Source organism: Sebastes fasciatus, chromosome 9, assembly GCF_043250625.1.
Source record: "Sebastes fasciatus isolate fSebFas1 chromosome 9, fSebFas1.pri, whole genome shotgun sequence".
NCBI classification, from domain to species: Eukaryota; Metazoa; Chordata; class Actinopteri; order Perciformes; family Sebastidae; genus Sebastes; species Sebastes fasciatus.
This window is the reverse complement of record NC_133803.1, coordinates 18,876,274-18,903,342: the sequence shown is the minus strand read 5'-3', so window position 1 is coordinate 18,903,342 and position 27,069 is coordinate 18,876,274. Positions and strand designations below refer to the sequence as shown.

Genomic DNA, 27,069 nt, shown 5'->3' with positions numbered 1-27,069 from the left:
ATTTGACTTGATGATTTGTGATGAGATTAAAAAAAAATAATGTTGTTCTTGCATGCCTCTAGGGGGAACGGTTAATCCCAAAACTTAATGAATTTAAGGAAATTCATATAAAAACATTCTTTTACAAACTCTCACACACTTTAATAGGCTACTCTATCAAAAAGTAAGCACAACTACAAGCCAAGTATTCTTTTCTGAAGGCCTATAATGAAAGAATACTCAATTATACTTTTCTTAAGTAGGCCTATACCTTGATCAGAAGATTAAGGGCCTATAAACCAAGTATACTTACTCTTCTGTATACTTGTCAGTATAAGCCAAGTATACTTAAGTATACTTTAGTTAAGTATATCTCTGATAAGTATATAAAAAGTAAACTGAAAGTATACTCTCTTATTTTAAGTTCAAAAGAAGTATACAATAGCACACTTGAGTAAACGTCCTTCTGGGTAAGGGTCACTAACACCACATAAAATAAGAGAAAGACTTAACTAGCATTATTACTGCTAGTGTGGCAAAAAGAGCACACATGAACACATCATTTTAAAGCTTTTATAAGACATCTTATACACTGAAATACAGATTCAACTTCATACAGGAGCTTTAAGTAGTACTTTCCATTTAGACAATTGATTGTGCAAATCTTGTGCCGAGTGAAGACGTTGCATTCAAGATTACGTGAGGATTTTGTAGATTTCCGAGTGCTTTTTACACATCTGTATCTAGACCCTGCAGATAGTTGTATTCCCTCAATGTACCTTAGATATAAAGATATATTTTTTTTAAATAAACTTCCCCTCGGGCCCCTAAAAAATGCAGTTTATGTGCTTTAGTGTGTTACAAAACACCTAAACCTACCATACAAGGCCACATTAAAGAGTGAATGTGTGCAAAAAAACACATGCACTAAAGACACACTGCAGCTACTCAGGAAGTAGATAGATATAGATTTTTCAAAAATAAGCATTTATACAAGTATAAAACTTGCTACCTTATATGTAAAAAGGTTTTTAAAGGCATGGCTGCTTACTTTCAGGCAGCATGCAAGTAAGATTGTATAGGTGTGATGACAGTGAGTGTAGCTGCGAGTGTCCCTTTTCTAACCGAAATATCCCCCTTTGGCAACACTCAGAAGGTGTTAATAAAAGAAAGAAATAGTAAAAAAAGAAAGGAGGAATGGTTCATATAATGCAGCACATTTAAACTGGATAGCACTTCAACAAGGTCACATTGATTATTAAGGCTTCCCTTTACAGACCACAAATACCACCGAGTCTTATATATGTAATACAGAACACATAATAAATAACTGTTGATTAATAACAATGAGGATATGTAAGACATATTGGAGAGCTGGTAACCCTCCTATTTTTGGCACATTGGATTGTTGACCTTTGACAGGCTTTACTCAGGTCCGCACTTGGAATTTCCCCGCTTTAGTCACATATTTGACCCCTTTAAACGGCTTGTACTTCTCACCAAACATGTCAAGACGATTCACCTTGAGGCCTGCATAGAGGGGAGAGAAGCATAGTGAGCACTGACTGAAAATGGACTTTAAACTTTGGCCCAGTTAAAAGATTAAGAGGTCATGTAGCGAGGACTACCTGATATGGCCACCTGCTGAATCTTCAGGTCAATGTTGAGTGACGGATTGTCTTCAGGTTTGGGGGCTCCGGCCTGCAGACTCAGACTGCCTCGCAAGTTGGGAAGCTTCTGGGGGTTCAGTTTCCCAATGTCCCAAACCAACACCTATCAAAACACACACAGGACAAATCAAACAAAAATGGTTTTACTTTAGAGTTTTATTTTCTCTACAACACCACCAGTTCTGACCAAGATTACATCAGTTACTTCATTGTAGAGCTATAAAAACTCTAGTCCATAAGTGTGTCTTGAAAAAAAGGAAATCTCATGCCTTTAATGGGTAGTTTTAATGTTAATTTGGCCATAAATTTAGCACCTTCGAGGTAGGCAGGTAGCTTTGAAGTGAAGCATTTGACGAGATCGACAAAATCTGAGCAGCATGATGGACACTGACTGACTGACCACTGCTTAGGGCGGCCTTGTAAACAGTTGGTTACCTTGGTAGCAAGGTCGTAGGAGTAGTTTCCCTGTGTGGCCGTGAGGTTGGTACTGAGCACAGCTTTAGGCATGTGGATAGTGACCATCAAGGCCTCCACCGTCTTCCCCATGGTCTGCTTAGGCCCAATGGTGATGTCCAGGCGACCACAAGGTCCCGTCTCAAAGAAACTGATGCTCTGCTTCACGTACACTGGAATGGCCACGAGACTGAGGGAGGACACAGACAGAATTGTCCACGATGACAATAAACAGTTCAGGTTCAGCAGGCAGACAGCGACCAGCTTGTGTTTACAAGTAAACACGGTAACAAGGGTGGATTGTGAATCCTAATTTTCGATCCATTCCTCCACACCGAAACCCGAAGAAAACAACACAACAAAGATTTTATTGTTGGTAGAAGACCAGCAGATCACATATTTACACACATTTTTTAATTAATTTTAAATGAGACATACAGATGTGCCTATGCTTACTTTTGGGAGCTGACATGATAGTTCATGAGTGTGAAGTTTCCATCGGGCGGGATGAAAGAGAGGGCGCGCTCCGCCTCCCAGCGCTTGAACCTCACACACGGGTGGAAGCTCACGTCATCGAGAAGACGAGGATTCTGTCATCGAAAAACGACAAAGATGGCGAGTGAATTTTACATGAAAGCACATAGAGAAAAAAAACACAGAGCTGAGAGGAAATGAACCCACCATAAAGGACAGAGTCAGGTCGGGCATCCCAGTGAGCCTCACACAGGCTTCAATTACACCCTGGATCTCTGCAAATACTGTCGTACCTGAATAACAACGATGCAAGCACGTTTAACCACATCTAATTATATGATCTTCTGGGAAAAAGTCAAAACTTCTACATGCCACGGATAAACTCTTCATCTATGGTGATCAAACAAGTGCTTGTTTGTACCTGATTTGTCCAGAATGGCGTCTATTTCTTCTATCACATCAAAATATGCCTCATTATTGGTGTATTTAACGCCAGCCCGCCTCCATGGGATGTTGGACAATTGGCCTGTTGGTAATGTGTCTCCAACATTACTACTTCCTGGAAAACACATAAAAGAAAGGCACAAACATAAATGTACACATAAATATTGTAGATAATGTAAGAGGCAGAGGGGCAGGGTCATTAGAGGCATCTACATGGTTCCAACCACTCCCATATGACAGGTTGGGAGCAGGTGTGGGAAGTCACACACCTGGAGCTGATCTCCTCCTCATGGGAGACTAAAGGACAATCAGAGAGATATCCAGAGCAAACATTTGTTACATTTTTAACCGGTAAGTCGGCTAGTGGAGCAAGACTTTCTGTTGAGTTTGACTTTGGGTTAGGGTAAATAAAAACCCAGTTGACAGTTAAACTGAATGTCTTTGATTGCTGTTCTACCACTTTTCCCCTGTCCTCTGCCCAATGCTGTTAAGATATGTAGACAAAGGCCCAATCCCAATGTCCCCCCTAAGGCCTTTAGCCAAGCCTTTTCAATTACTTTTTTAGGAGGGCCACATTTGAAGAACAGTGAAGTGCCACGGGGACGGACATTTACATTTCCTGTCTGATCTGCAAAGCTAAGAATTTAAATGTGCAAACAATACACCTTTTTAATCTAGTAGATTATTATTTTAATAAACACAATGTTGCACTTCACATCTTTTTTTATTCAGTTTGACTCCTAAATTCCCTCTGCTTTAAAGTCTGGGTTAAAACTTTTTAACAAAATAAGTATTTCTGTGCTTAACAAGACATAACTAATGAATGGGCTAATTAGCCTACTAATAAAATGATGATCTAATATTCAAACAATGTAAACACCCATAAACTTGGTGTTATGTTAGCAGGTTACTTAAATTAAAACACAATGATATTGCTTTTAACAGTCAATAGTGTGAGTGGTCACGTTGAAGAACAGGAATAAACTCTTATTGGAAAGAATTATAATTATTTTTAAATACTTTTTTCATATTTATAAATGAGGTTGTAAAAGGGCCGGATTGAGCCCACGGCTTGCCAATTGATAAGGTCTGCCTTAAGCCCTGAACCCTCCGGGACTTAACTGACACCTGGTAAATGGTTGAGTGTGAGAGGCTGCAGGGCTTGAAATGGTATAAATACGAATAGGACAGCACTTGACGACGCCAATTGTGGGTTTTTATTTTGCATTTTTTACTACCTGATTTGAACGTCTTCCAGGCTCTTGCCCCACAAGAGGAGAGGTAACCTATAGTCAAATAATCAATGTACTAGTTTTTGTCAAAACAGCATCATTAAGCAAAATTAAAAGAAGTGGTTGATGAATAAACCAGGTGTGTAATATAGTCGCTTGCATTCCTCTGATTACATGTGTATTTTATGTACCATCTTAAATCACACACACGTGCTGTCCTCTTTGTTTACCTTTTTTTTAACGCCTTCATCACAAAGCTATGATTTTTGAGTACAGTTTAGATTGACCTTTTAACACCAATGTAACCTCAGTTTACCTGTGAGCGTATTGACAACTGATCGCAGGATGGTGGGAGGCTTGATCATCTCTTTGAGGACGTTGGACTCTGTTGCTAGAGGGAAGCCGTTGTCCAGCATCTCCTCCAACAGCTCGTACACCGTCACCACATTGTCCATGATGACACTTTCCGAGCACTCTCCAAAGTAGTCCTGTCGACAAAAACAAGATAAAGATACTATAGCCAAATTTTGTAAATCAGTTAACAGACCAAGCCTACAGATCTGGCTCGAGGGTCTATTACACTCTCTTGCTCTTGAAAAACCTACACTGACAATTAAGGGAAAATACTCTTCTATGGAGTTTCTAGAGGGGGAGAAATCTGCAGAAGCCTGTTTGCCTTGAATATTTGCTGTGCATTATTTTTGTTTTATTGATTTACTTATATTTACATAGGTCATTTTTTTCTTTTTATCTCTTTTGTACTTAGTAATATATGTATTATCCTGTCAAAGCGTAGTATAATTAGATAGCGCCTTGATGTGAATGTTAATAAGTGCACCGTACTTGTTTGTTTGTCCGATTGTTTGTTGAACTACTGGAGGAGTTATGTTGAAAACTCAATAAATACACTTGTTTAAAAAAAAGATTTTTCTTAGATTTATTATGTAGTATGCAGTATGGGATTAGGCCTCAGCTCCTGTTCATACTCCACACTAAAATGGATCTTGGGTGATAAAAGAGTATATTGTACCATTAAAAAAAACATGGTAGACACCCGGCAGCTACTCAGTTGTGTCGAGTTAGTCCACATTTGGACTGTCTTGTCAAACTATGTAGTGTGTGTATAACACAACAAACCTTGCGAATATTGGGATACAGTGTGTTTAGTGTTTTTTAAGCTGTCAAGCTACAAAATAAGCATGGAATTTCCCTACCTGTTTGGTCACGAGCTTATGTATACTGTCTTTGTATTCAGCAGCAATAAAATCTTTTCAGGGAAGTGAAAGCTGATCACTTGAGATTCATTTTTTATCTAAACTACATCTAGACATAACAAGTCTGATTTATAAATGAAATATATAATCCAAACCTGAACTGTGTCTGCCACTCTGTGCAGGAACTCGATGACAAACAGTGGAGGGACTTCAGTCTGGATGACAGACAGGAAGAAGAGCTTTCCCCTGTAGACAGAGATAAGGTAGTGGTGTGGGGTCTGCAGGACGGGGGCCACATTCTCCGGCTCCACCGCCTTCTCCTTCGCCTCGAAGAAGTAATCACACACACTGCGGCTGATGACACTCTTCCAGTGTTTCTCCAGGAAGATGTCTCCCGAGTGATTGATCAGGAACAGACTGTGGATCATCTCAGCTGCAACAATGAGGAGGTTGTTAGTAAGATAAGATAAGATAAGATAAGATAGAACTTTATTAATCCCGAAGGAAATTCTTGTACCAGAGATTGCTACAAAAATACAACAAAATTACAACAAGTTCAAGTGTATAAAATAAAAAAAGTACTATTTCTAGCACCAGTGCCTTATAGAATAACAATTAAGTAAGATACATTTAGTAAAATTAGTAAATAAGATAAGATAAGTAAAATAAAAAAGGTAAAGTAAGCTAACAAACAGAAAAAATAACTAATATTGCACATGTTGGACATTACTATTGCACACAATGAACATTTATATTGCACATGAGAATGTAAAAAGTAGTATTGCACATGATATTGGTATTATATTTGTGCTCAGTGTCCGGAGTTTTCAGCTGTAGAGTGTTATTAGAGTAATGGATATACATACATCACAAAATACATTTATGATCTTCTGCTATGTTATGAACCATCCAGACCTCTCAGGTCATCTGGATCAGGTCTACTTAGTGTCCCCAGAGTCACAACTAAACATGCAGAAGCAGCGTTCAGTTTTTATGCACCAAATATTTGGAACAAGCTCACAAGAAACCTGCAGGACCAACTCCAACTCTGAGTTCTTTTAAATCAAAGCTTAAAACGTTCCTGTTTGCTGCTGCTGGCTTTTATTAAACCAGATAATGATCTTATACTGCACTAGAGCTTTAACTCTTGTATGTTATACTCTATTTTAGCTTCTATCCTAGCTTTTATTTTTATTATTTTTATTTATTTCCTAATCTTTAATGTCTTTATAACTGTTTTAATTATGTCTTAATGTTCTTTTGCACTTTGTCGCAATGTTCTTCAATGTTTATGTAAAGCACTTTGAATTGCCCTGTTGCTGAAATGTGCTCTACAAATAAAGCTGCCTTGCCTTACACAGACACAGAAAATAATATGTAGGGACAAGGACAATAAATCTGGACAAACAAAGGTAAGGAATAGACAGGACTGTTATGTACACAAGTAGTGACAAGATATGTGTGTATATAAATATTATAAAATATATATAGAAAGCACCAATTATCAACAATAAAATAAGAATAAAATGTGTGTTCTGGAAGTTGTAAACAATACAAATACGGTTTAAGTAAGTTACAGTTAGCCTCTATCAGTAAAAAAACCCCCACAATTTTCTAATCTTTTATAACTCTTAATGTTCTTTTGCACAATGTTCTTAAATGTTTATGTAAAGCACTTTGAATTGCCCTGTTGCTGAAATGTGCTCTACAAATAAAGCTGCCTTGCCTTGCCTTGATGGAGAGAATAAAACAGCAGTTTTAAACAACTTTGAGTGCACCCAAATCAAAACAAAGCAAATATTAAGTGTCACTTGTTAATAACATTTACCTGCTGTCACTCTGTCAGACTAACTTCAGGTAAATTTAACTAGCAAACTGGGATTAGCAACATTTCTACCATATGTTTCTTAATGTTAATGTAACCTTTGTTTAGTTCGAGTTAACAGCGATTCTAAATAGAACGTAATGTTACAATGTTTCACAGATTCTATAAAGTTTTACCTGCTAACTCCGGTTGATTGTTACTTCGTTGCCAGGATGGAAGACTTTGTGTGAGTTGTCTGAGGAGACGCCTGCATATCTATGCACACGTAACCACAACGAAGTCACCAGTACATGCAGATAAATCAAAAGAATAAGGAACAAATAGTGTAAATAAAGCGTTCGGATGGTATAAATACAAATAAACTCTAGTGTCAATTTGATCAAAACTTTCAGAGCAAAGTTTCGGACTTTTTAATCAGGCAACATTTGCCGACAGCTAATACTGGATTTGGTATTTTGTTGCCCTGAGCGATAACTTCCAGGTGCAGGTCCTCCTCTCAAAATCTGAATACTACAGAGCTTCCTGTAGCACAATTTTTTTTTTTTTTATTATTTCAAAATGACAGTATACATAGTAACAGCAGAAATATTAAAAACATTTACATTCAGAAGAAGCATAGCGCGAAAACATAAACAAAGAGCTGTGCCAAACATAAAAGGACAACATAAATGAAACAAAACCAACATAAAATTAAAATGTTTTCAAAAAGACCACGCGAGAGAATGACAATAATTTCACTTAAAAACTTTAAAGATATTGCATACATTCATTGTTTTCATTGCTCAAAAAAAAGTTAAACAAATTGTCTAGTATTTCAACTTCATTTGGAAATACTGGTATAATACTGTACTGGCATATGGGAGACGTTTAAAGGCTTTCTGCCATCCATCATCTGCAACCGCTTATCCCGTTAGGGGTCACGGAGGGGCTGGAGCCGATCCCTACTGACATTGGGGTGAAGGCAGGGTACACCCTGGACAGGTCGCCAGCCTATCGCAGGGCTGACACATAGAGACAGACAACCATTCACGCACACATTCACATCTACGGGCAATTTAGAGTCAACAATTAACCTAACTTGCATGTCTTTGGAATGTGGGAGGAAACTGGAGAAAACCCATGCTAACATGGGGAGAACATGCAAACTCCACACAGAAGGGCCCCAAGCCGATTTTGAACCTGCGACCCTCCTACTGTGAGGCGACAGTGATAACTCCTGCACCACCGTGCAGGCTTTCTGCCAGAAAAGGTTAATTTTAACCTAAACCATTATCTTTTCCTAAATGTAGCCAAGTAGCTTTGTTGCCTAAACCTAAGAAGATTTCTGACAGAGAGCCCTGAGGGTAGACTTCTCCCATGTATCTTACGCGAGCCATGTTTGTGTTTTGTATGTTTTGTATATTAAAAAATTTGAAAATGAAATATTCTAAAAAAAACACAAAAAAACATTTCAAGTAGTATTATTTAATTCTGTGTATTATTTATGAGTGCTAAAAAAAAAGTGGGTGTCACATTTCCAGAAAAACCTCAATGTATGGCTTCTGATTGGTGGAGCTCTGTGATGACGTCCCACTGCCTGCGAGGCCTGACTCAGGGTACCTAACGCCCACTTCACTGTTAGCACGAGTTAGCTCAACCACGTTTATTCACACCGGTTAACGTGATTACAACGTGCACACATACAGCCATGGCTTCAGGAGAACCAAAAGCAAAGAAACAAAGACCCTCAGAAGAGAAGAAGACAGAGTCTCCGACCAAAAAGACTCCCACGAAACTAAGGTGACTGAAAGTTTAACAATAAAAAGCTAAAAAACTGCACGACCCTCAGCTCTGGCTTGTTTGCATGCTAACAAATATTTAGTTTACAAAGTGAGCCTGAAGCCACAATATGCATGCATGAGGTTGAACATTGTGGGTGTCTTTACACCATTAAACATCAGTATGAACCACCACGGTGGTGAGAAGAGGTCGACATTGATAACGACCCCAGTGTAAAGTCCAACAGCAAGGTCTGCAACTCAATAGCAAGTGTGCCAGTATCTAATCTTAAGTTGTGCACCACCTGTCCCTGCATGTTTAGGAAGCTGCAGAAAGAAATACTTGGACTGATGTGGGACATTCAGTTCAGTGAGCCAAGGATTGGCTCCACTGCTGCATGGTGTAGCATTGATTTCTGCAGAGAAAGCATGTCTGCACCAGCTCCACAAAACAATGACCTAGTCACATGGTGGTGAATATGCAATGTTCTGATGCTTTTTCCCCCCTGAATGAATCTGCACTTGCACGGTGCATCTACTCCCCTATTCAGCTCAACTGTTTAGGAAGCTGCAGAAAGAAATACTTGGACTGATGTGGGACATTCAGTTCATGCTTTCATACATTGCTTTGGTGTAGCATTGATTACTGCAGAGAAAGCATGTCTGAGCTGCACCATGCACCAGCTCCCACAACAATGAATTGCAACCTAGTCACGTGGTGGTGAATATGCAATGTTTTGATGCTTTTTCCCTGCATAAATCTGCACTTGCACGGTGCATTTACTCCCCTATTCAGCTCAACTGTTTAGGAAGCTGCAGAAAGAAATACTTGGACTGATGTGGGACATGCAGTTCATTCAGTGCCACGGTTTTGGCTCTGCTGCTTTGGTGTAGCATTGATTCCTGCAGAGAAAAGCATGTCTGAGCTGCACCAGCTCCACAAAACAATGACCTAGTCACATGGTCGTGAATATGCAATGTTTTGATGCTTTTTCCCCCTGAATAAATCTGCACTTTTACAGTGCATCTACTCAACTGTTTAGGAAGCTGCAGAAAGAAATACTTGGACTGATGTGGGACATTCAGTTCATTCAGTGCCAAGAATTGGCTCCACTGCTTTGGTGTAGCATTGATTACTGCAGAGAAAAGCATGTCTGAGCCAGCATGCACCAGCTCCCAAAACAATGACCTAGTCACATGGTGGTGAATATGCAAAGTTTTGATGCTTTTTTCCTCCTGAATAAATCTGCACTTGCACGGTGCATCTACTCCCCTATTCAGCTCAACTGTTTAGGAAGCTGCAGAAAGAGAAATACGTGGACTGATGTTGGACATTCAGTTCATTCAGAGCCAAAGATTGTCTCCCATGCTTTGGTGTAGCATTGATTACTGCAGAGAAAGCATGTCTGAGCTTCACCAGCTCCCACAACAATGACCTAGTCACATGGTGGTGAATATGCAATGTTTTGATGCTTTTTCCCCCTGAATAGATCTGCACTTGCACAGTGCATTTCCCCTATTCAGCACAACTGAAACCTGCTGTTGTCATATCATGTGTATCTCATCATCTGCAAGCTTCTCACGATGTAATTTAGCTTCAAGAAGAGCAGAGTGGGGATTGAGGCCAGACAAGCCAATCAGCAGACAAAAGACTGAGCTTTGGCCCTTCCTCCTTCTAGATGCCTCCAATCAGTCAGTCCTGAGTAGGAGGAGCTGTGGTTGCAGGGTGAACATCGATCCACCCCGCTCACTGAGCTGAAATTGTGGAGTTTTTTGAATGCTTAGCTCTTTCTGAGCCGGTTCTAGGTTGCTCAACAGGTCTGTCAGTGTCTAGCTGGTTACACAGAGAGAGAGACGCCATGTCTTCTGCAAGGTAAGAACACGTTGCCATAGAGAGCATTGATCCAATGGCAGGCATATGGGTTGTTGTTCGGTGTTAATTGGCTGCACTAGCCCAGTAATCATCTGATTGCACACGTGCATATGTATGTGATGTTGGAAATGATAGTAAGGGTGTGGCATCTGCTGGGTAGATGCATTTTCCAGTGACAAAAACCTGCTTAACTACATCTCCCTGTTCTGCCATGTTGCTGTTTTTGCAACGGTAAATCTTGAATGTAGAAAGAAAGGGCTCGATGGGGAAAATGTTGTAGCACATGTTCATGTGGAGGTGGCATATGTCAGGGTCTGTGTTCAGTGACTTCCTCCATCTGGGGTTTTCCCCGACACACTGACAAGATTGTGGTGTCATCAAGAAGCATTCAAGAGAGAAGATGACACCAAAACACACATATTGACATGCTGCCACAATCCCTTTGTGCTTTTGCTCTATTGCGTGTAAATCATTTATTACTTGTTTACAGAAAAAGCTAAAGTTGCAGCTTAACCCATCTGGCTAATGGTTACTGATGTGTAACCAAGTTCCAGTGGGTCTGCCACAAAGAGAGGGTTGCTGTGCTGTTTTAAAATGATCATTTTTGGCATCAACCGCTGTCTTCAGTTGTTCGCCCCAGGACAGGACAGGCAGAACGAGATGTACAAACACAGAGAGACACACACAGCCTACAGCTGTCCTGATGTTCCCTCGCTGTGAATGTCATAACATGGTTACATGAATAACTGACAGGGTCCTCAACAGCGCACCACCTCATTAAAATTATTTTGTAATGTTTGCTGATGAGTCATGCATGTTCCCAAACTATCTCTCATACATTGACTAGTTCTGCTTCTCTGTTTGTGAAAGTGGAAGATTTTTTAAGTCATGTGCTTGAAATCACATGAAAACAATGTGTGGTCAACCAAAGCTCATTCAGTGGAGTGCAAAACAAATTTGAAATTGAAATTTCCTTTTCTAAAATACGCTGGAGGAGGGCTGTCTGCTCTTTTAATTGATAAAAAAGCTGTAGAGCTAGAGTTATTGTAAAAAAAAAAAACAAAGTAAAGAAGGGCTGTCATCATGTTAAACCCAAGCCATGTAGAGCTTTTTTTTGTTTTAACACTTCGTCTTTATGTTTCAGCCCTAATTCACTCTTTGGGATGGGAAACCCCTTACTGGACATCTCTGCTGTTGTGGACAAAGACTTCTTGGACAAGTAAGTTAAAACAATGTAGTAACCTAAAGAAAGTGTTTTCAGCAGTGCTCGTAGTCCTGGATTCCTCAAACGCAAAGAAATAACAAATATTCTAATTATGTTATTCCAGTGTTTAATGAACTCTTGTTTTCTGAAAGACGAGGAGCCTAAAGTTCATCTTATGGCTGCTGTAAAATCTCCATAAAGCACAGTCAAATTCACATCAAGTGAAATATAGACGTTCAGTGTCACTCCAGTGACAGGCTGACCATAAGAGAAGGAGGTCCTATGATTTAATTTGATCAATGGAGATACAAGATAAGGATTATACAGAGCAGAGCACAGGAAATAACAGATCTGACAGCTGTATTGCTTTAATATATCCTGAAATGAGACAGTGTATCATTGCAGTGAGCTGATACATAATGGACTGTTCTAGCTGAGTGCAACAAACAATCAATGCCTCTCTCTGTTTTGCGATCATGTTCGCATTATTAATCAATGTAGTTAAATCACATTGGCAAAGCCTTAAAAGCAGTTAGCAGAGCACAAAAACATCACTGTGTGACTCAGCAATTCACCTTTTTAGGTTGACGTCTCGGGTTATGGGGTTCCTGCAAAAGCAGTAATGATTTAGAGATTTTAGTAACTTATTCATTTGTTTATTTAGTGTGTATTCTTTGAAATCGTGGGAGCCAACAGCAGAAACCTAGACAGTCAGAGCAGCATTTTTCTGGTCTGTCCACGCTCTGTCACAATAAGTTGACCAGGGCAAAGGGCTCCTTTGGGTTCCAGCTCTGAGTCCACTCTTAACCACCTTGCGTAAACGCCAGGATTAGAGCTAAACCAACAAACCACAGTTCTAATTCAGTCACATAGAATAAAGCAGGACTAAAGCTGCACCTTAATCCCCAACCTACCTTTGTGTTTTGAGGGAACTGGCCGGCTCTGTTTCGCTTTATTGACCAACATATTGATTTGGACTGAGTGGAGATGGGTAGTAGTAACACTTGCACTTTCACAGAGTTTTCTCAAAGCCTCTCTGCCTATGACTTAATGATTTATTAATCACATTTTCCATTGGAGGGAACAACCATTTGGCAGCACGATCATTGTGTCTGCAATGCTTATCCACATCAACATAATGGAGATGATTATTGTGTGTTTTTTCCGTACACGTGTTGAGCTTGTGTATTTCGTTGTTCTAATGCTTCTTTTTTTCTCCTTTAATTATTTGCAGGTACACCCTGAAACCCAATGACCAGATCCTGGCAGAGGACAAACACAAAGCGCTGTTAGTATCTCCTCTATTGCAACATTTCTCTCTCAATATAGGCTGTGGTTTGTAGTCTGTACAGGGAGGACATATATCTGAATACACACTGAGTTTGCTCCTCTCTGTTCTGGAGCAGGCCAGTCAAAACAGGCACACACCAGAAATCACCAGGATTGACCTCCGTATCTTTAAAGACAGCCAATGGCAGAGCAGCAGATCCAGCACAGAGAGACACTCTGAGCCAATAGCAAAGCAGGACACTTCACCTCCCCGTCCCTCTGAGACAAGAGCCAGTAAGCAAACATTTAACAGCAGGAGATAAGTCGTGTGTGACTGTGTGAGAGAGGCGATTAAACTGATGTATTCTCACTCTCCACAGTTATCATTATGACATTTACACTATAAATGGTTTTGAGGATGAATGACGGATATAGCCAGACTTTTATGCAACCACTAAAGACGGTTACATCTCTGTCAGGGAAGATTTGTACTCACGATTCCCAACTTTAGAGTCAGCGATGTTGTCAGGAGCTCAATGAGTGGAGGGTGGGTTAATAGAGAAGCTTTTTGGTCACTTATGTATGAAGGTGCAAGTCCACACACGTTTACCTGTCGATTTTGGTGTTTCAGGCCTTTCTTGTTTTAGTGCTCCGGGGTAGGGTGCTAATATGTTTGAGATTTCCCCCAGGGGAAGATACTTAAGTGACACAACAGACTGTAAGCGATAAAGAAAAGTGAGATAATTAAATAGAGCGTCACCCCCACCGCTCCACGTCTCTCCATCTCCAAGAATGTCTCCCCCTGTGCAACCTCTGGTTCAGTCTCAGGACCTTTAACAGCAGTCGGCCTGTTAAACTTACTTTGTCTTACACTCACATAAACCACACAAAGAAATATCTGTGTGTAAGTTTATGCGACTGCTATATTGAGACTGAATAACATGGCAAATTAGAGATGCTTTAGCCCTAAGCTGAACAGCAAAGCGCTGCTTCAGTGTTTGTGTTACGTAACTGGCATAAATGGTTCAGATAGTATAGTCAGTGATCAGACATGCATGTATTGTATTTACCTGGAAAAGATATGCCTTCTGCAGAGAGTACAGTCCAACACCAGATGAGGTTACTGGCCGTCAAGTCACGTCCACCACCATGCGCCCAACAGGGGTGGACAGACACAATAAAAGACAACAATGTCATGCAAACCAGTACAATAGCCATATGATGAACACTAAAACTCTTAAGATTTTAATGTTAAAGTTGTTCAAATGCAATTAACGATTTAAATGTGACGATGTCTGATCTAAAAAAAAAAAAAGTAAGTAAGACTTAAAGGAATAGTTTGACATTTTGGGAAATATACTCATTCTTATGAATACGCTTTCTTGCTGAGAGTGAATCCCTTGCAGCGTGTTTTTTCGTGCAATTAATTAATTAATTAATTAACTGAATCACAGTTCGAAAAAATTAAGTGCAATTAATTGCACGTCAATATATTTTTTCGAACTGTTTTTGTCAGGAATACATAACGCAAATATTATGCGGTCAAGAAGCAACATACTTTTTTTTGGAACAATGTAGATTTTTCTGAGCAAACAAAGACATCAACCAATCATGTTGTGCAGAACGGGTGGAATTCCGCCTATATTTATGAAACAACAACACAAAGGCTCCCTAGTCCGAAACAAGACGGCAAACTTTATTACTCATTTCAACCTCGACAAAGGCAGCACATACCTGATCCACTCCCTCCGTTCTTCCCTTTCACAATAAAAGCCCTAGACGTATAATATTCACAGGTGAGTATTTTGCATTTTGATGTTGTTTATTCGTCACGCCCCCGGTGTGTAAAGGCCTTTAGTTGAGAAGATTGACACCAGTCTCATGTCTGTATATTAAATATGAAGCTACAGCCAAGAGACGCTTAGCTTAGCATAACATTTGGAAACAGCTAGCCTGTCCAAAGTTTAAAAACATCCAACTACTAGTATTCAAAAAACGTTTTCTGTTCAGCCATAATTGATACTTTGTGTGTGGTGAGGTTGGGAGCTTTGCATTTGTCTAGCACTTAGCCAGCACCACAAAGAAAGATATTTTAGGTGAATGAGAAGTGAACAAACTTTATGCATGGCTTTGAATCTTCTCTTGAACGACATGTTTGTCTCTGTGTGTAGGTTTGAGGAGCTAGTGAAGAAGTTCAAAGTTGAGTACCACGCTGGAGGAGCCACACAGAACTCTATAAAGATCGCCCAGGTCAGTCAGTCACACAAACTACCTCACTTCCTGTTTGGTCACTACATCAATGCTCTGAGTTCTTACTGTAAATGTTGGCGGCGGTGAGTTAATTGTCTGATGCTGATCAGAGCTGTTGTCACCGTCTGTAGTGGATGATCCAAGAACCCCATCATGTGGGCACGTTCTTTGGCTGCATCGGCAAAGACAAGTTTGGCAACATCCTGAAGCAGAAGGCTGAGGAGGCCCACGTCGATGCCCACTACTACGAGCAAGACGAAGAGCCCACCGGGAGTTGTGCGGCTTGCATCACCGGAGATAACCGGTGGGTCATTATAACAATAATAATAATAATAAGCACACGTTAGTTAATTTTAATCTCATCTTTCTATAACTCTTCATCTCTGTTTTTGCTTCCTCCTCTCAGGTCTCTGGTAGCCAACCTGGCTGCTGCTAACTGTTATAAGAAGGACAAACATCTAGACCTGGAAGAAAACTGGAAGCTGGTGGAGAAAGCTAAAGTCTACTACATCGCTGTAAGTAGTTACCAAACTACTATATTGTGTAAACAGGAAGGCACTCCAAAATCTTAGAACAAGTGACAACAAGGAAATAAATATTAAAAACCCTTTATTATAATGGCTAAATCATTATATAACTTCACCGTTGTACTTGAGGTTAACCACCAGAGGAGGAATTTCCGAACATATTGGTGCAGTCTTTGTTCATGACCTTACATCATGTGATCCATTAGAGCCCATCAAGATATAAAAAGCACATCAGTCCTGACCAAATGTCCCTGTTTGCCTCCAGGGTTTCTTCCTGACCGTCTCTGTGGAGTCCATGCTGAAAGTGGCGAAGCACGCGTCTGAAAACAACAAGCTGTTTTGCCTGAACCTCTCTGCACCCTTCATCTGCCAGTTCTTCAAGGACAACCTCATGCAGGTTATGCCCTACGTCGATGTTCTGTTCGGCAATGAGACGGTAAGCCTGACTTTCACAGCACATTCTTCAGATGCTCTTCATATTGTCTGCATGTGCTTGTGCAGCGCTTTGTGTCCACCAGATGTTGATGTTTAGCACATATTTTTGTGTAACACAGTGTTTTGTTTTTGTTCTTCAGGAGGCAGCTGCATTTGCCAAAGAGCAAGACTTCGAGGTGAGTGGACTGACTGAGTCTCTTTTAGCATTTGCAAATGATAAGTGCTGCATTTGTTTTTGTATTTTTTGCATTGTTAACTGGTTTGTGTTAATGTGTATTTTGTCTGTAGACCGAGGACATTAAGGAAATTGCCAAGAAAGCCCAGGCTTTGCCCAAACACAACAAAAAGAGACAGAGGGTTGTAGTGTTGACCCAAGGGAAGGATGAAACCGTTATGGCGCAAAGTAAGATATTCTAATTGTTTGTCTGTTTCTCTCTTTATGTTACTCTCATTTCCCTTCAGTCTTTTGTGTTATGCTGCAGACGTATAATTTTTCCTCACGTGTCTGTTCAGGTGACAAGTTCGAGACATTCCCAGTACTGAAGATTGCCTCCAAGGACATTGTTGACACAAACGGTGCAGGCGATGCCTTTGTAGGAGGTACGATTTCCCTCTGTTTTCATTTGATACATTTATGGGTTTGCTTTTTGTTCTTTCCTGTAATTTTCTGTGGATTTCTGTTAAAGTTTCTGTTCCTCTCTGTATTGCAGGTTTCCTGTCTGAGCTGGTGAAGGAGAAACCGCTGGATCAGTGCGTGAAGGCGGCACACTACGCCGCCAACGTCATCATCAGACGAGCAGGTTGCACCTTCCCAGAAAAACCCAACTTCAACTGAGGGATTCCCGGACAACATGTCCTTCCGCCTGAAACCTCATACTCAGCCTGCCACATGCAACTCCCATAACTTCCACTAATTTCTACAAATACTATCAGCCACCCGTCCATGTTGATTTTCAATTAATCCGCTCATAACTTCCTTCCAATTGTTAGTTGGGTGACTCCAGCCAGGAGCCAAGAAGATTTGTTTATACATAAATGACCATAAAGGAATCATGATAAAATCACGGATGTGATTATTTTGCTTCACACAAAGGATCTTAATGGGAAATCTTGTTTTCATGGACAGTTGTTTTTGTTTCTAAATGGTTTTTTTTGGCTTTGACTGCCAACGTCCGGCTACACTGACGCCCATCAGACTCTGCAAGCTGCGAGCGCTCGTGTTGACATCACACAAGTCTGTTGTTTCTTCCCCTTGGAGACCGAGTCAAAGCACCAGAAGTTAACTCCACAATGGGAGGACACATTATACACAGAAGAATAATGAATAAAATATCAGTCAATAGAGGTTCTGGATACTGCACTGAAATATGCAGTAGTGATTTGTTTTTGACTTATTTTTTTTAAACATTAATTATTCTAGATCATGAGTTTATACTTGTCTAGATTTAATTTAACAGGCCAGTTATGAAACCAAATGTTTTTCTTTTTAAGTGCGCAATTTTTTAAATGTGTCAAAGCCTCTGCCCACTATGTCCTGTGATGTTAAATGTCAGCTTCACTGTGTCAGTGATGTTCAGCAGTTACCTTCAACTTCACCATCGTGGAAGTTTGTTTTTTGGGCAGGTGCTTCCAGTAACGAGTGCCTTTTTTCCTTCCTTTCTCTGTCAATGTTACAAAATCTGCAGGGAAACTTGCAAACTAGACCAGTGATGGGCAACTGGTGGCTTGTGTGGGTGGAAATGGACATACAACAAAAAATGCATGCAAGATAGAAACACATTACATTTTAATGTTCTCTGTCAAAGGAATACAGTGGGTATTAAAACCGACTTTTTCCTCTATTCATTTTTCACCAGACAGAATATGTAAGCTAACTTCTGGACCGTCCGCTTTGCTAAATCAGATGTTAATGCAATAGAAATATACATTTTGAACAAATGGAAGATATTGGATGGGGGAAACAAATGCAAACAGCTAAATTCAGGCACCGGCCACACTTGTGATATGGGGCCAGACATTTCAAACCATCTGTATTAACCTGAGTTTGTGGTCTACGCAACACTGAATACGTGAATACAATTGTTCTGAATATGGATCAAATTTCATGATGATGAGCAAGATGTAGGTTTTCTGAATACTAGGAGAGTTGTTTTGAAACTGATATCTGATAGCATTGTGCCTGTGTTAAATAGGTGTTTTTTTATGTTAAAATGCACCAAAAAGCCTTAAGGTACGATGCATTCCTGGTCTCAGTTGCACTCAAGTTGCCCATCTCTGCTTGACTGCGATGCCTAAAATTCAAGAATAAACTGTACAACGATGATCTTTTTGCTTATTCATTTTTCTGTTTGAGTATTTAATTAGATTTTATTTTTAATCCCTCAAAGTTTTTTTTAGTATTTTATCAAAAATAATTCTTAGTAAGATCTACAGCATGTAGATTGTGGATCAAACCTCACTCAATACATTTTTAAATTTGTGGTACAACAAGTTGCTTCAAGTCAACTTTAGTGAGTCAATCTTAGGCTTCTTACCTCTCAAAGTCGTACAGTAGATCTCTAAGTGTCTGGACCAACTCTATGTGCCTCACTCATTGAAATCTGTTCATACTAGGGTTGTAAGAAAATATCGAAAATTTTGAATATTGTGATATGTTTTGTGATATTGTATCAATTCTCAAAAACACTAGATTTTTAATGACTAGTTTGCATGCAAAGATGAACTCAGTCAATACTTTATTTCATTTACAAAGAGATGAGCCCTCTCTGTATGTGTCCTCTCAAAGTAGTGCTATGATGCAGGTTGTTACAGGAGCTGTGATAAATGCTAATGCAGATCCCTCTCTTCTGATTGCATGAAAAAGTCAACTTTTTTACTCAGATTTTATGCATATATAAATATGCATAACAGATAGTTCTTAATACTATGACAGTTTTCTTAAAATGTATTTTAAAGAATCACGATATATATATATATATATGTATATATATATATATATATATCATCTTGCTTACTGTATCGCAATATATTGAATCGTAACCTCTGTATCATGATACGTATCGTATCGTATCAGATTCTTGCACAATACACAGCCCTAGTTCATACACTCAGAGTATACACACACTCTATTGAATCATCACTAAGCACCCATGCTTCAATTTTACATTTGAACTCTGAGACTGACATGATACCGCTGTGAAAAACAAAACAGAGTTTAATGATACAATAGTCAGAGAAACATAAAGGACATTTTTGTATACCTGAGATGGATTCAGAAGACAAATGAAAGTAGTAAACAGATGCGTATTATTTATCTATTGTGAACTATTGGTGTTGCATCTCTCTTTTCTGTCTCAGCCTCTCCTCTTGTAGCGTGATGTCCAGGGCTCTGAGCTGTTTCAGGAAGCCGTGGTTGGGCAGGATGCAGCGCCGCTGTCGCACATGCTCAGCAGCATCCACCACGGTTAACCCGCGTTCCATCATCAGGTACGCCAAGACCAGGGTCGCTGACCTGCTCCGACCCATCACACAGTGCACCAGCACCTTGTCTAGAAAACAAAATGATAGAAGATAGATGGATTCATTAGAAACATAGTGACGCATACAAGCTTCTTCTCCAGAGAATTATCTCCATTAAAAGTTTTGATTTCCTGCAGGACTTACTCTGCGGCTGACTGAGGGCCTCGTGGATGAACTGGGTTGCACAGCAGAAGTACTGGGAGATGTTGAAGGTGGGTTTGTCATCAGCCTCCACACCGTAGTACTGGATGTCCATGTCAGTGTAGTACTCAACGCCAGTCAGCACATTGTTCCACTTCCCCTCTGCTGCATTAAGGACATGTGTAATACCCAGATCCCTCAGGCCGGGCCGCTCCAGAGCTGTCTTCCTGTTAACACACAGACTCAGTATGAATGAAGCTGTCATTAGAACCCATCAGAACCATCTCTGTGTGCATTAACTCACTCGTCCCCGATGTAGACATTGGGCCAGACCTGGTTGACATGTGCATACTCGGCCCCGGTGCCGGTCCAGAACAGCTGCTCCAGGTCTAATGTTCCGGGTGTGATGTAGTCACTGTCTGGGTCCACCTGCACCGCTGTGTACGGGTTCCTGCCTCTGGACTTCACCACACCGGAGGACATAGCTCACCTCTGCTGCCCCAGAAAACACACACACAAAAATGTCTGTTTTCTGCATTTCAAGCTATTATTATTATTATACACCTTTGATATTTTGATATAGGCTAGAGTCTTAGAGCTGCAACCATTGTTCAATTAATCGATTAGTCAATCAATAGAAAATGAATCGGCAACTATTTCTATGATTAATCGTTATAAGCCATAATTCAAAAAATTCACTGTTTCCAGCCTCTTAGATGTGAAAACCTGCGCTGGTTTTGTTTTTGACATTAAACTGGATTTAGTTGGGTTTTGGACTCGTATTAGTCAGAAGAAACGTTTTCACTGTTTTCTGCCAATTTATAGATCAAACAATCAACCAAGAAAATATTTATATTCAGGGATCAATCAATCAAGAAAATAATCGGCAGATTAATCGATAATGAAAATAATTGTTAATTGCAGCCCTATACACTATGCCACCTACCTATGACAGATGTATGGAGGTTGTAGGGAGCTATCCAATGTTTATAATGCATTTCATTGACTTATATTTAATTTTAAAAATAATTAATAAATGAATTGACTTATGCATAGATTAATTTATTAGGGATTTATACATAAATAAATAAAACGATACCATATGTATATGTCGAAGTAAATGTATTAAAACTAAATTTTTCTTAGATACATAACTTGTAAACCAGTGTGACAATAGAGGGAATAAATAGCAGAATTTACACTAACGTGAAGGGAATTCATTTTAATTGGTATCAACATCCTGTTGCCACTTATATGGCGCTCTGGGGGCAAAACTTCACTTATCAGCTGTTGGACGTGAGTAGAACAGATGTCATGACTTATTTGTTGCCACGACAAACAAGTTCAAGTGAGAGGCAGAGTTATTTTAAAATGATATTGCAGATCAGTACCGTTATATCATTTAAATGAAAATAGATTTGAAATAGTAATAATAGATGAAACAGTACATGAGGAATGGGGAACCAGATGATAAAACAAAATACAAATTGCCAAAATCTATTTTACTTGTTAAAAAATCTATTGTGAAATTAATCAACAAATGTACAAGTTATTAATTAATCTGTTTGAATTCATATTAATTTCTTTGATTTTGATTAAAAAAAAACATTATTTGGATTTATTTTCATAAATCCCTACTAAATTGGCATTTCTATTTTGAGCTAGTTATTAATGGATTAAACTTTGAACTTTTCTTTCATGAATCTCTCAGTTTACTCCTCATTTATATCAACTAATGCCCATTTACAAATATAAATAGATCCTCCTCCTTAATTGTACATTTCTGCTGCACTTTCATGCTCCTTTTTTCCATCAAACCTTTAATGTACATCATTCTCAGATTGAGAGGTTTGGAGTAAAACAGTGTTGATGATCACTTCAGGTGTGATGATCTACTCATGATATTAGCTGTTTAAAGAGAAAAATACACCGATGGCTAGTTCAGTGTTCTCCTACTCTACAGGCTGGTTGTTATGATAAAGTACTATGGTAGAAGGAAATTACTCTTACCTCTTTCTTGTAACTGTTTAAAGCTTTAAAACCGTTCCTGAGCAGGATCGCAGACCAGCAGCGTTTCAACGTTTCCTCAGTGGACATGTGTGAACCGTGTGTGTGTGTGTGTCAACAGAGACCTCCCTCTGCAGTAAGCATGAAGGCTGAAATACAGATCTGGAGTGGTAGCTGCTCTCTCTGGCTCTGTGTTTAACATGATATTTTTAGGCTGCTGGGCTACAACACCTGACCTCCACAACGTGACACTCACACACAGATCTCACAGCCTTCATAATGTGATCTGACTCCTCTAATGTGATCTAATGTGACAGAGATTACTTTCCATGAGCCTGTATGGTAAATAGACATGCTGAATCATGAGAAACAAAGCCATAAAACTTAGTTTAGTAAGAGTGGCATGTTGCATTGTCGTCATTATAAGAAGAATGTGTGGACAGGTGTGAGGAGAGTTATTTCTGGAGACATAAAATTTAAAGAATTTAGCTGTTATATTCTACTGATAATATGTGAGACTGAGATGACACACAGATGACATTTCTATTCATCAGATTTGATTGTTATTACAGAAAATGTGGAATCAAGGGTCAAAGGGCAATGCTCCGACATGATGTGTCAGCGTCGGCGTGCTCCTCCTCTGTGATCCGTCTGCTCTGTGGACCGAGGCTCAGCTCCAGCTGCCTCAGCTGCTCCAGAAACCCAAAGTTGGGTCCGATGTCTCGGTTCAAACGCACGGCGATGATGGCCTCCGCCAACGACAGGCCCTGGCAGATCAGCAGATACGCAAGAACCAGCGCTCCAGATTGGCTGATGCCCATGGCACAGTGCACAAACACCTTCCCTGGAAGATATTGTACCTGGGTTAGTAGATTTGATAGCTTTTACTAAATAATTGGTCAAATTTGTCATCAGCCTTGTCAAAGTACAGTAGGAGAAGCACAGATGTTTCTAATGACGTTAAAGATGGCTCTGTTCCATTCAAGTGTCCCAGTAAACCATGAAGTCATCTGAAACTGAAGCAGCTAAATGGAATTCAACCATCATTAATATTATTATTTACACCTGTGCTTCTCCTGCTGTTACATGTCAAAATGTCTTCTGTGAAAAAGGTCTACTGCACAAAAACTCTACAAAATTGGTACTAATGTCTTCGTCTGATGTTTTCAAATTTAAGATTACTCGAAATCTAAAATTTTTCTAACATGGAGTTATAATAATTGCTGGTTTTCATTTGCAATTCTTATTTATTTATTTTTCATTCATTTATTTACTTACATTATTATTTTGTTTACCAATAATATGACAAACTAAATATGTAACTAAATGATAAAAAAGAAAGAAAAAAATCGAATGCCTTTAGAGTAAAGATGAGTAGATAACATTCAACATAAAGAGAACAAGAACTAATTGAGATGCGTTGTACTAATGATTTAACATCCATTGTGTCTGAGTCTCTCTGTAATTCCCTAACATGTTTAAAGAGTAACTTTGGCATTTTTCAAACTATTTTCTCATGTTTTTGTGTCTAACTGACTAATAGGAACAACAATTTCTGAAATTGGTCCAGTATTGAGGGGAAGCGCTGCAGACGGCATCTGCTCACAGGCTGCAATATGGTGCTACTGGGGCAAGCTGGCACCGTTATTTACGTCCACTAAATCTGCTTGTTTTGCCGTGACAGGCTCTGATTGTTATTATAAGTGTCTGACATTATGGAAAGAGTCTCGCTCAAGGAGAAGTCTCGTTCTGAAATCTGGCGATGTTGCGCATTATGGGAAGACAACGGTGGAATAGTGGAATACATCCATGGTGGGTTGAGTGCCAGCCGGGCAGAGTTTGTTGTGTTGGAGTAAAGAAAGCGTAGCTTAGAGTTATCTAAAAGATTTTCAATGTCATGGCTGAATATTTAGATGATTTCAACAATGTGGATGAGGTCTTTGAATTTGATGGCCGACCATATTTATTAGAGCCAGAGACGCCAGACAAAACTTCTCCTTGAGCGGGACTGGGACGCAATAACAAACAGACCGGATCAAGCGAAAGGGATGAAAAACATTTTATTTCTCTGTAGGGTCTTTTCCATAATGTTGTCAGATGCTTATTATAACAATCTGATATTCTCAGTGGCAAAAATAAGCACTTTTAGTGGATGTGACGTTACATTGACATTGCTCACTTGTCCTCGCAGCTTGTTTCACAGCTGCCAGTTACAGCGTTCTACCTCAAGACTTAGACCAATTTCAGAAATTGTTGTCCCTATCAGTCAGTTAGACATAAAACATGGGAAAATAGGGTCCAGGTTGAAAAATACAGAAGTTAACCTTTAAATAAGTTAGTATACCCACAAACAAAGCAGGAACTAAGCTTGTTCACATTATGAATTGGCTTCTATTTGCACACTGACCATTTTTCTTCAGAGCTCTGTCTATAAACTGTGCAGCCGGGCTGAAGAAAGGTCGGAGGTTGAACTCCGGATGGTCTGCAGCTTCAACGCTGTGGTATTCCATGTCAAGGTCATTGTAGAACTCTTGACCCGTGTTGATCCGGTGTCGACCTGCCGCAGCATTCAGTATGTGAGTCACACCCAGAGACAAGAGTGTGGTTTTATCTCGCGCCACAGACCTGCAGACACCCATCACACACAACCTGATTCATTCTAATATCTTTTCACAACATTTCAAGCTGCTGGTTGTGATACTTCTACTCACTCATCTCCGATGTACAGGTTGGGCCAGACTTGATTGACAGGCGCCACTGGCTTCCTGTCCGTCCAGAGAATTTGCCTCAGCTCTGTCAGAGGTGACGTGTCCTCCTCCTGGGAGTGACCTCTGCAGCAATAAACATGTGTGTGTCTTTGTGCATATGTTGACGTGTATGGCGTTGTGTGTGTCTGTGTGTGTCTTTACAGTGTTTGGGCCTGTTGTCGCCTCCTCCTCTCTCTCTCCAGGCTCTTGTCGAGGCTGCGGAGCTGCTGCAGGAAGCCTGAGTTGGGACAGATGTCTCTGTGCGGCCTGACGGCGGCCACCGCCTCCTGCAGCCTCAGGCCCTCGACAATCATCAGATAGGCCAGCACCAAAGTGGCAGAGCGGCTCACGCCCATCAGACAATGGACAAACACCCGTCCTGGGACAAGGGGACATTCGCTGTTACCTTCAGCATAATGTACACCTTCACAATCTAGTGCAATTCAATACAACAGTAACATCTATCTTTACAAGCTCATAATGTTCAGTTTGTGTTGACATTGTCGGAAATGTGTAAATTAAATTTATTACTGAGATCATAGTGAAAGGTGTTGTTGTACTGGACTACATTATATTGAGAGATGTTTCTTATTTTTTTGTCCTCCTTACATATGTGAGGGGGGCAGAATATTAGAAACACCTCTCAGTATAATGCAGTCCAACACAACATCATCACTAATGTCTGAAATTACAAAAAAAGAATGGTAACACATCATCAATAAATGGTAAATTGATAGTTAATTAAACATAGTTAAAAGTTATTTTACTGTTGACAAACAATGAACTCATTATACTCATTATAAAGAACATTATAGGCAAAATAAAATTAGACTTAATGGCAGAAAAGTTGTATTGTATTGCATTAGATTGTACAGGTGTACCTAATAAAGTGGCCACTCAGATTAAATCCGATCACACACACTAAAATGATGTCAGTGTGTCTGACTTGCCTCCCGTGGCCAGTGCAGCTCTGATGTATCGCGCTGTCGGGTAAAAGAAAGGACTAAGCATGAACTCTATTGCGTCATCAGCCTCCACCCCATAATAATCCACCGTCATGTCCCTGTAGAAACGTGGGCCGGTGTTGACGCAGAAAAAGGGGCCGGGGTTGGGGGGTCGGTGAGCAGCATTTACAATGTGAGTTATGCCCAGACTGTGGAGAGCGTCCTTGTCACGAGCCATCACCCTGAAACACAATCACACATTCACTCCTGTGTGAGTGAAGGATGTTCGTGTAGACGTATGCGTGCATGAAAACCTACTCGTTGCCAATGAAAAGGTTAGGCCAGACTTGATTGACGTGTCCTGTAGGTCGTCTGTCTGCCAGCAAGAACTCCTGCAGCTCTGAGACAGAAGGAGGTTCATACGTCGGATCCCTAAGAGACATACTGGCACACACAAAAAGCACATAGCTACTAGACCTTTTCTTAGAAACCTTAAGGCATGCAATTCAGTGGTAAATCCAGAGATTACAGTCCCTAAAGATCCTTAAACTAACCTGTTTCCACTCTGAATAATCCCGTATGAATTTACCTCACTTCAAGGCAGTGCTTCTCCTACTGTGCTCGCTCTTATTTCGCTATAAACACTCACAACCACACATGACTGTTTCCTTTTATAACTCTGTAATCATACACTCATTAGTGGCAGAACATCCTGCAGAATGAATCAGCAGTTCAAGCACTTTAAAACCCATTTAACCCATTTAACCCATTTTGACTACCCGCCTGTAGTGTCATTCTTATGGACAACAATGTGAACTTTAACATTAGCTCAATTGCTTAGTTTCCATGACCGCCGGCTGTTATGTGATACACCGCTGTGCTGTATGAGTCTCTGTGTTGCAGAGTAACGCCTGCTGCTATGCTCCTTTAAGAAATATGATCGAGGCCGTGAATAACATTCACCAGTGAGGTGTTAACTTCAGCTGCATTTGTTGTGTTTACGTCATACTGAAATATTTACCATACATCAAAAATGTAAGTTATACTCATTGCATTTTAAAGTGACAGTTAATGTGATGTCAGCTACAGGTTGAGAGAAATCTTC

The 27,069-nt window shown here is 39.9% G+C and overlaps 5 protein-coding genes across 8 annotated transcripts; 1 reads left to right on the top strand and 4 right to left on the bottom strand.

Moving 5' to 3' along the window:
• Positions 1-538: 538 nt before the first annotated feature.
• Positions 539-7,604, bottom strand: ap3m1 (adaptor related protein complex 3 subunit mu 1). Of its 2 annotated transcripts, none has more exons than XM_074646444.1 (9): positions 7,468-7,604; positions 5,622-5,899; positions 4,569-4,740; positions 2,998-3,135; positions 2,784-2,869; positions 2,559-2,692; positions 2,085-2,292; positions 1,608-1,752; positions 539-1,509 (listed from the first exon to the last, which is right to left on the bottom strand). In XM_074646444.1, exons 2-9 carry the CDS (start codon positions 5,892-5,894, stop codon positions 1,409-1,411), a joined length of 1,257 nt encoding a protein of 418 aa, XP_074502545.1. In that variant the 5' UTR covers positions 5,895-5,899; positions 7,468-7,604; the 3' UTR covers positions 539-1,408. The 2 variants fall into 2 exon arrangements, with proteins under 2 accessions (XP_074502545.1, XP_074502546.1); XM_074646445.1 differs by lacking the exon at positions 7,468-7,604 and adding an exon at positions 7,295-7,433.
• Positions 7,605-8,916: 1,312 nt separating this feature from the next.
• adka (adenosine kinase a) lies at positions 8,917-18,929 on the top strand. Of its 2 annotated transcripts, none has more exons than XM_074646446.1 (11): positions 8,917-9,070; positions 12,066-12,140; positions 13,360-13,413; positions 15,566-15,644; positions 15,776-15,948; positions 16,051-16,159; positions 16,437-16,607; positions 16,747-16,782; positions 16,895-17,009; positions 17,120-17,206; positions 17,317-18,929. In XM_074646446.1, the coding sequence occupies exons 1-11, from the start codon at positions 8,979-8,981 to the stop codon at positions 17,439-17,441; spliced, it is 1,116 nt and encodes a 371-aa protein (XP_074502547.1). In that variant the 5' UTR covers positions 8,917-8,978; the 3' UTR covers positions 17,442-18,929. The 2 variants fall into 2 exon arrangements, with proteins under 2 accessions (XP_074502547.1, XP_074502548.1); XM_074646447.1 differs by lacking the exon at positions 8,917-9,070 and adding an exon at positions 10,750-10,921.
• An 873-nt stretch (positions 18,930-19,802) lies between these two features.
• On the bottom strand, positions 19,803-22,402 carry LOC141774094 (dual specificity phosphatase 29). Of its 2 annotated transcripts, none has more exons than XM_074646435.1 (4): positions 22,277-22,402; positions 20,571-20,758; positions 20,270-20,493; positions 19,803-20,154 (listed from the first exon to the last, which is right to left on the bottom strand). In XM_074646435.1, the coding sequence occupies exons 2-4, from the start codon at positions 20,747-20,749 to the stop codon at positions 19,931-19,933; spliced, it is 627 nt and encodes a 208-aa protein (XP_074502536.1). In that variant the 5' UTR covers positions 20,750-20,758; positions 22,277-22,402; the 3' UTR covers positions 19,803-19,930. The 2 variants fall into 2 exon arrangements, with proteins under 2 accessions (XP_074502536.1, XP_074502537.1); XM_074646436.1 differs by having other exon boundaries at positions 20,571-20,761; positions 22,277-22,395.
• Positions 22,403-22,648: 246 nt separating this feature from the next.
• LOC141773584 (dual specificity protein phosphatase 13B-like) lies at positions 22,649-25,172 on the bottom strand (the record flags this gene model as incomplete). Its single annotated transcript, XM_074645427.1, has 3 exons — positions 22,649-23,117; positions 24,681-24,898; positions 24,985-25,172. Coding segments are annotated over 3 exons (660 nt in total), but the record flags the coding sequence as incomplete, so codon positions are not given.
• On the bottom strand, positions 25,170-26,601 carry LOC141774097 (dual specificity protein phosphatase 13B-like). The gene is made up of 4 exons (XM_074646438.1): positions 26,519-26,601; positions 26,283-26,408; positions 25,971-26,206; positions 25,170-25,399 (listed from the first exon to the last, which is right to left on the bottom strand). Exons 2-4 carry the CDS (start codon positions 26,405-26,407, stop codon positions 25,179-25,181), a joined length of 582 nt encoding a protein of 193 aa, XP_074502539.1. The 5' UTR covers position 26,408; positions 26,519-26,601; the 3' UTR covers positions 25,170-25,178.
• Positions 26,602-27,069: the final 468 nt, after the last annotated feature.

Bases quoted from the DNA above. Each gene is read 5' to 3' on its own strand.
- ap3m1 (XM_074646444.1), bottom strand. From the start codon at position 5,894: ATGATCCACAGTCTGTTCCTGATCAATCACTCGGGAGACATCTTCCTG. The intron at 2,293-2,558 runs GTAAGCATAGGC...GTCCTCCCTCAG, and splicing joins TATCATGTCAGCTCCCAAAA to TCTCGTGGCCATTCCAGTGT. The intron at 1,510-1,607 runs GTAGTCCTCGCT...CCCTCTATGCAG, and splicing joins TCAGCAGGTGGCCATATCAG to GCCTCAAGGTGAATCGTCTT.
- adka (XM_074646446.1), top strand. From the start codon at position 8,979: ATGGCTTCAGGAGAACCAAAAGCAAAGAAACAAAGACCCTCAGAAGAG. The intron at 16,608-16,746 runs GTAAGCCTGACT...TTTGTTCTTCAG, and splicing joins TTCTGTTCGGCAATGAGACG to GAGGCAGCTGCATTTGCCAA. The intron at 17,207-17,316 runs GTACGATTTCCC...TCTGTATTGCAG, and splicing joins AGGCGATGCCTTTGTAGGAG to GTTTCCTGTCTGAGCTGGTG.
- LOC141774094 (XM_074646435.1), bottom strand. From the start codon at position 20,749: ATGTCCTCCGGTGTGGTGAAGTCCAGAGGCAGGAACCCGTACACAGCG. The intron at 20,494-20,570 runs GTGAGTTAATGC...GTGTGTTAACAG, and splicing joins AATGTCTACATCGGGGACGA to GAAGACAGCTCTGGAGCGGC. The intron at 20,155-20,269 runs GTAAGTCCTGCA...TTTGTTTTCTAG, and splicing joins GGCCCTCAGTCAGCCGCAGA to ACAAGGTGCTGGTGCACTGT.
- LOC141774097 (XM_074646438.1), bottom strand. From the start codon at position 26,407: ATGTCTCTTAGGGATCCGACGTATGAACCTCCTTCTGTCTCAGAGCTG. The intron at 26,207-26,282 runs GTAGGTTTTCAT...ATTGTGTTTCAG, and splicing joins AACCTTTTCATTGGCAACGA to GGTGATGGCTCGTGACAAGG. The intron at 25,400-25,970 runs GCAAGTCAGACA...CCCTTGTCCCAG, and splicing joins AGCTGCACTGGCCACGGGAG to GACGGGTGTTTGTCCATTGT.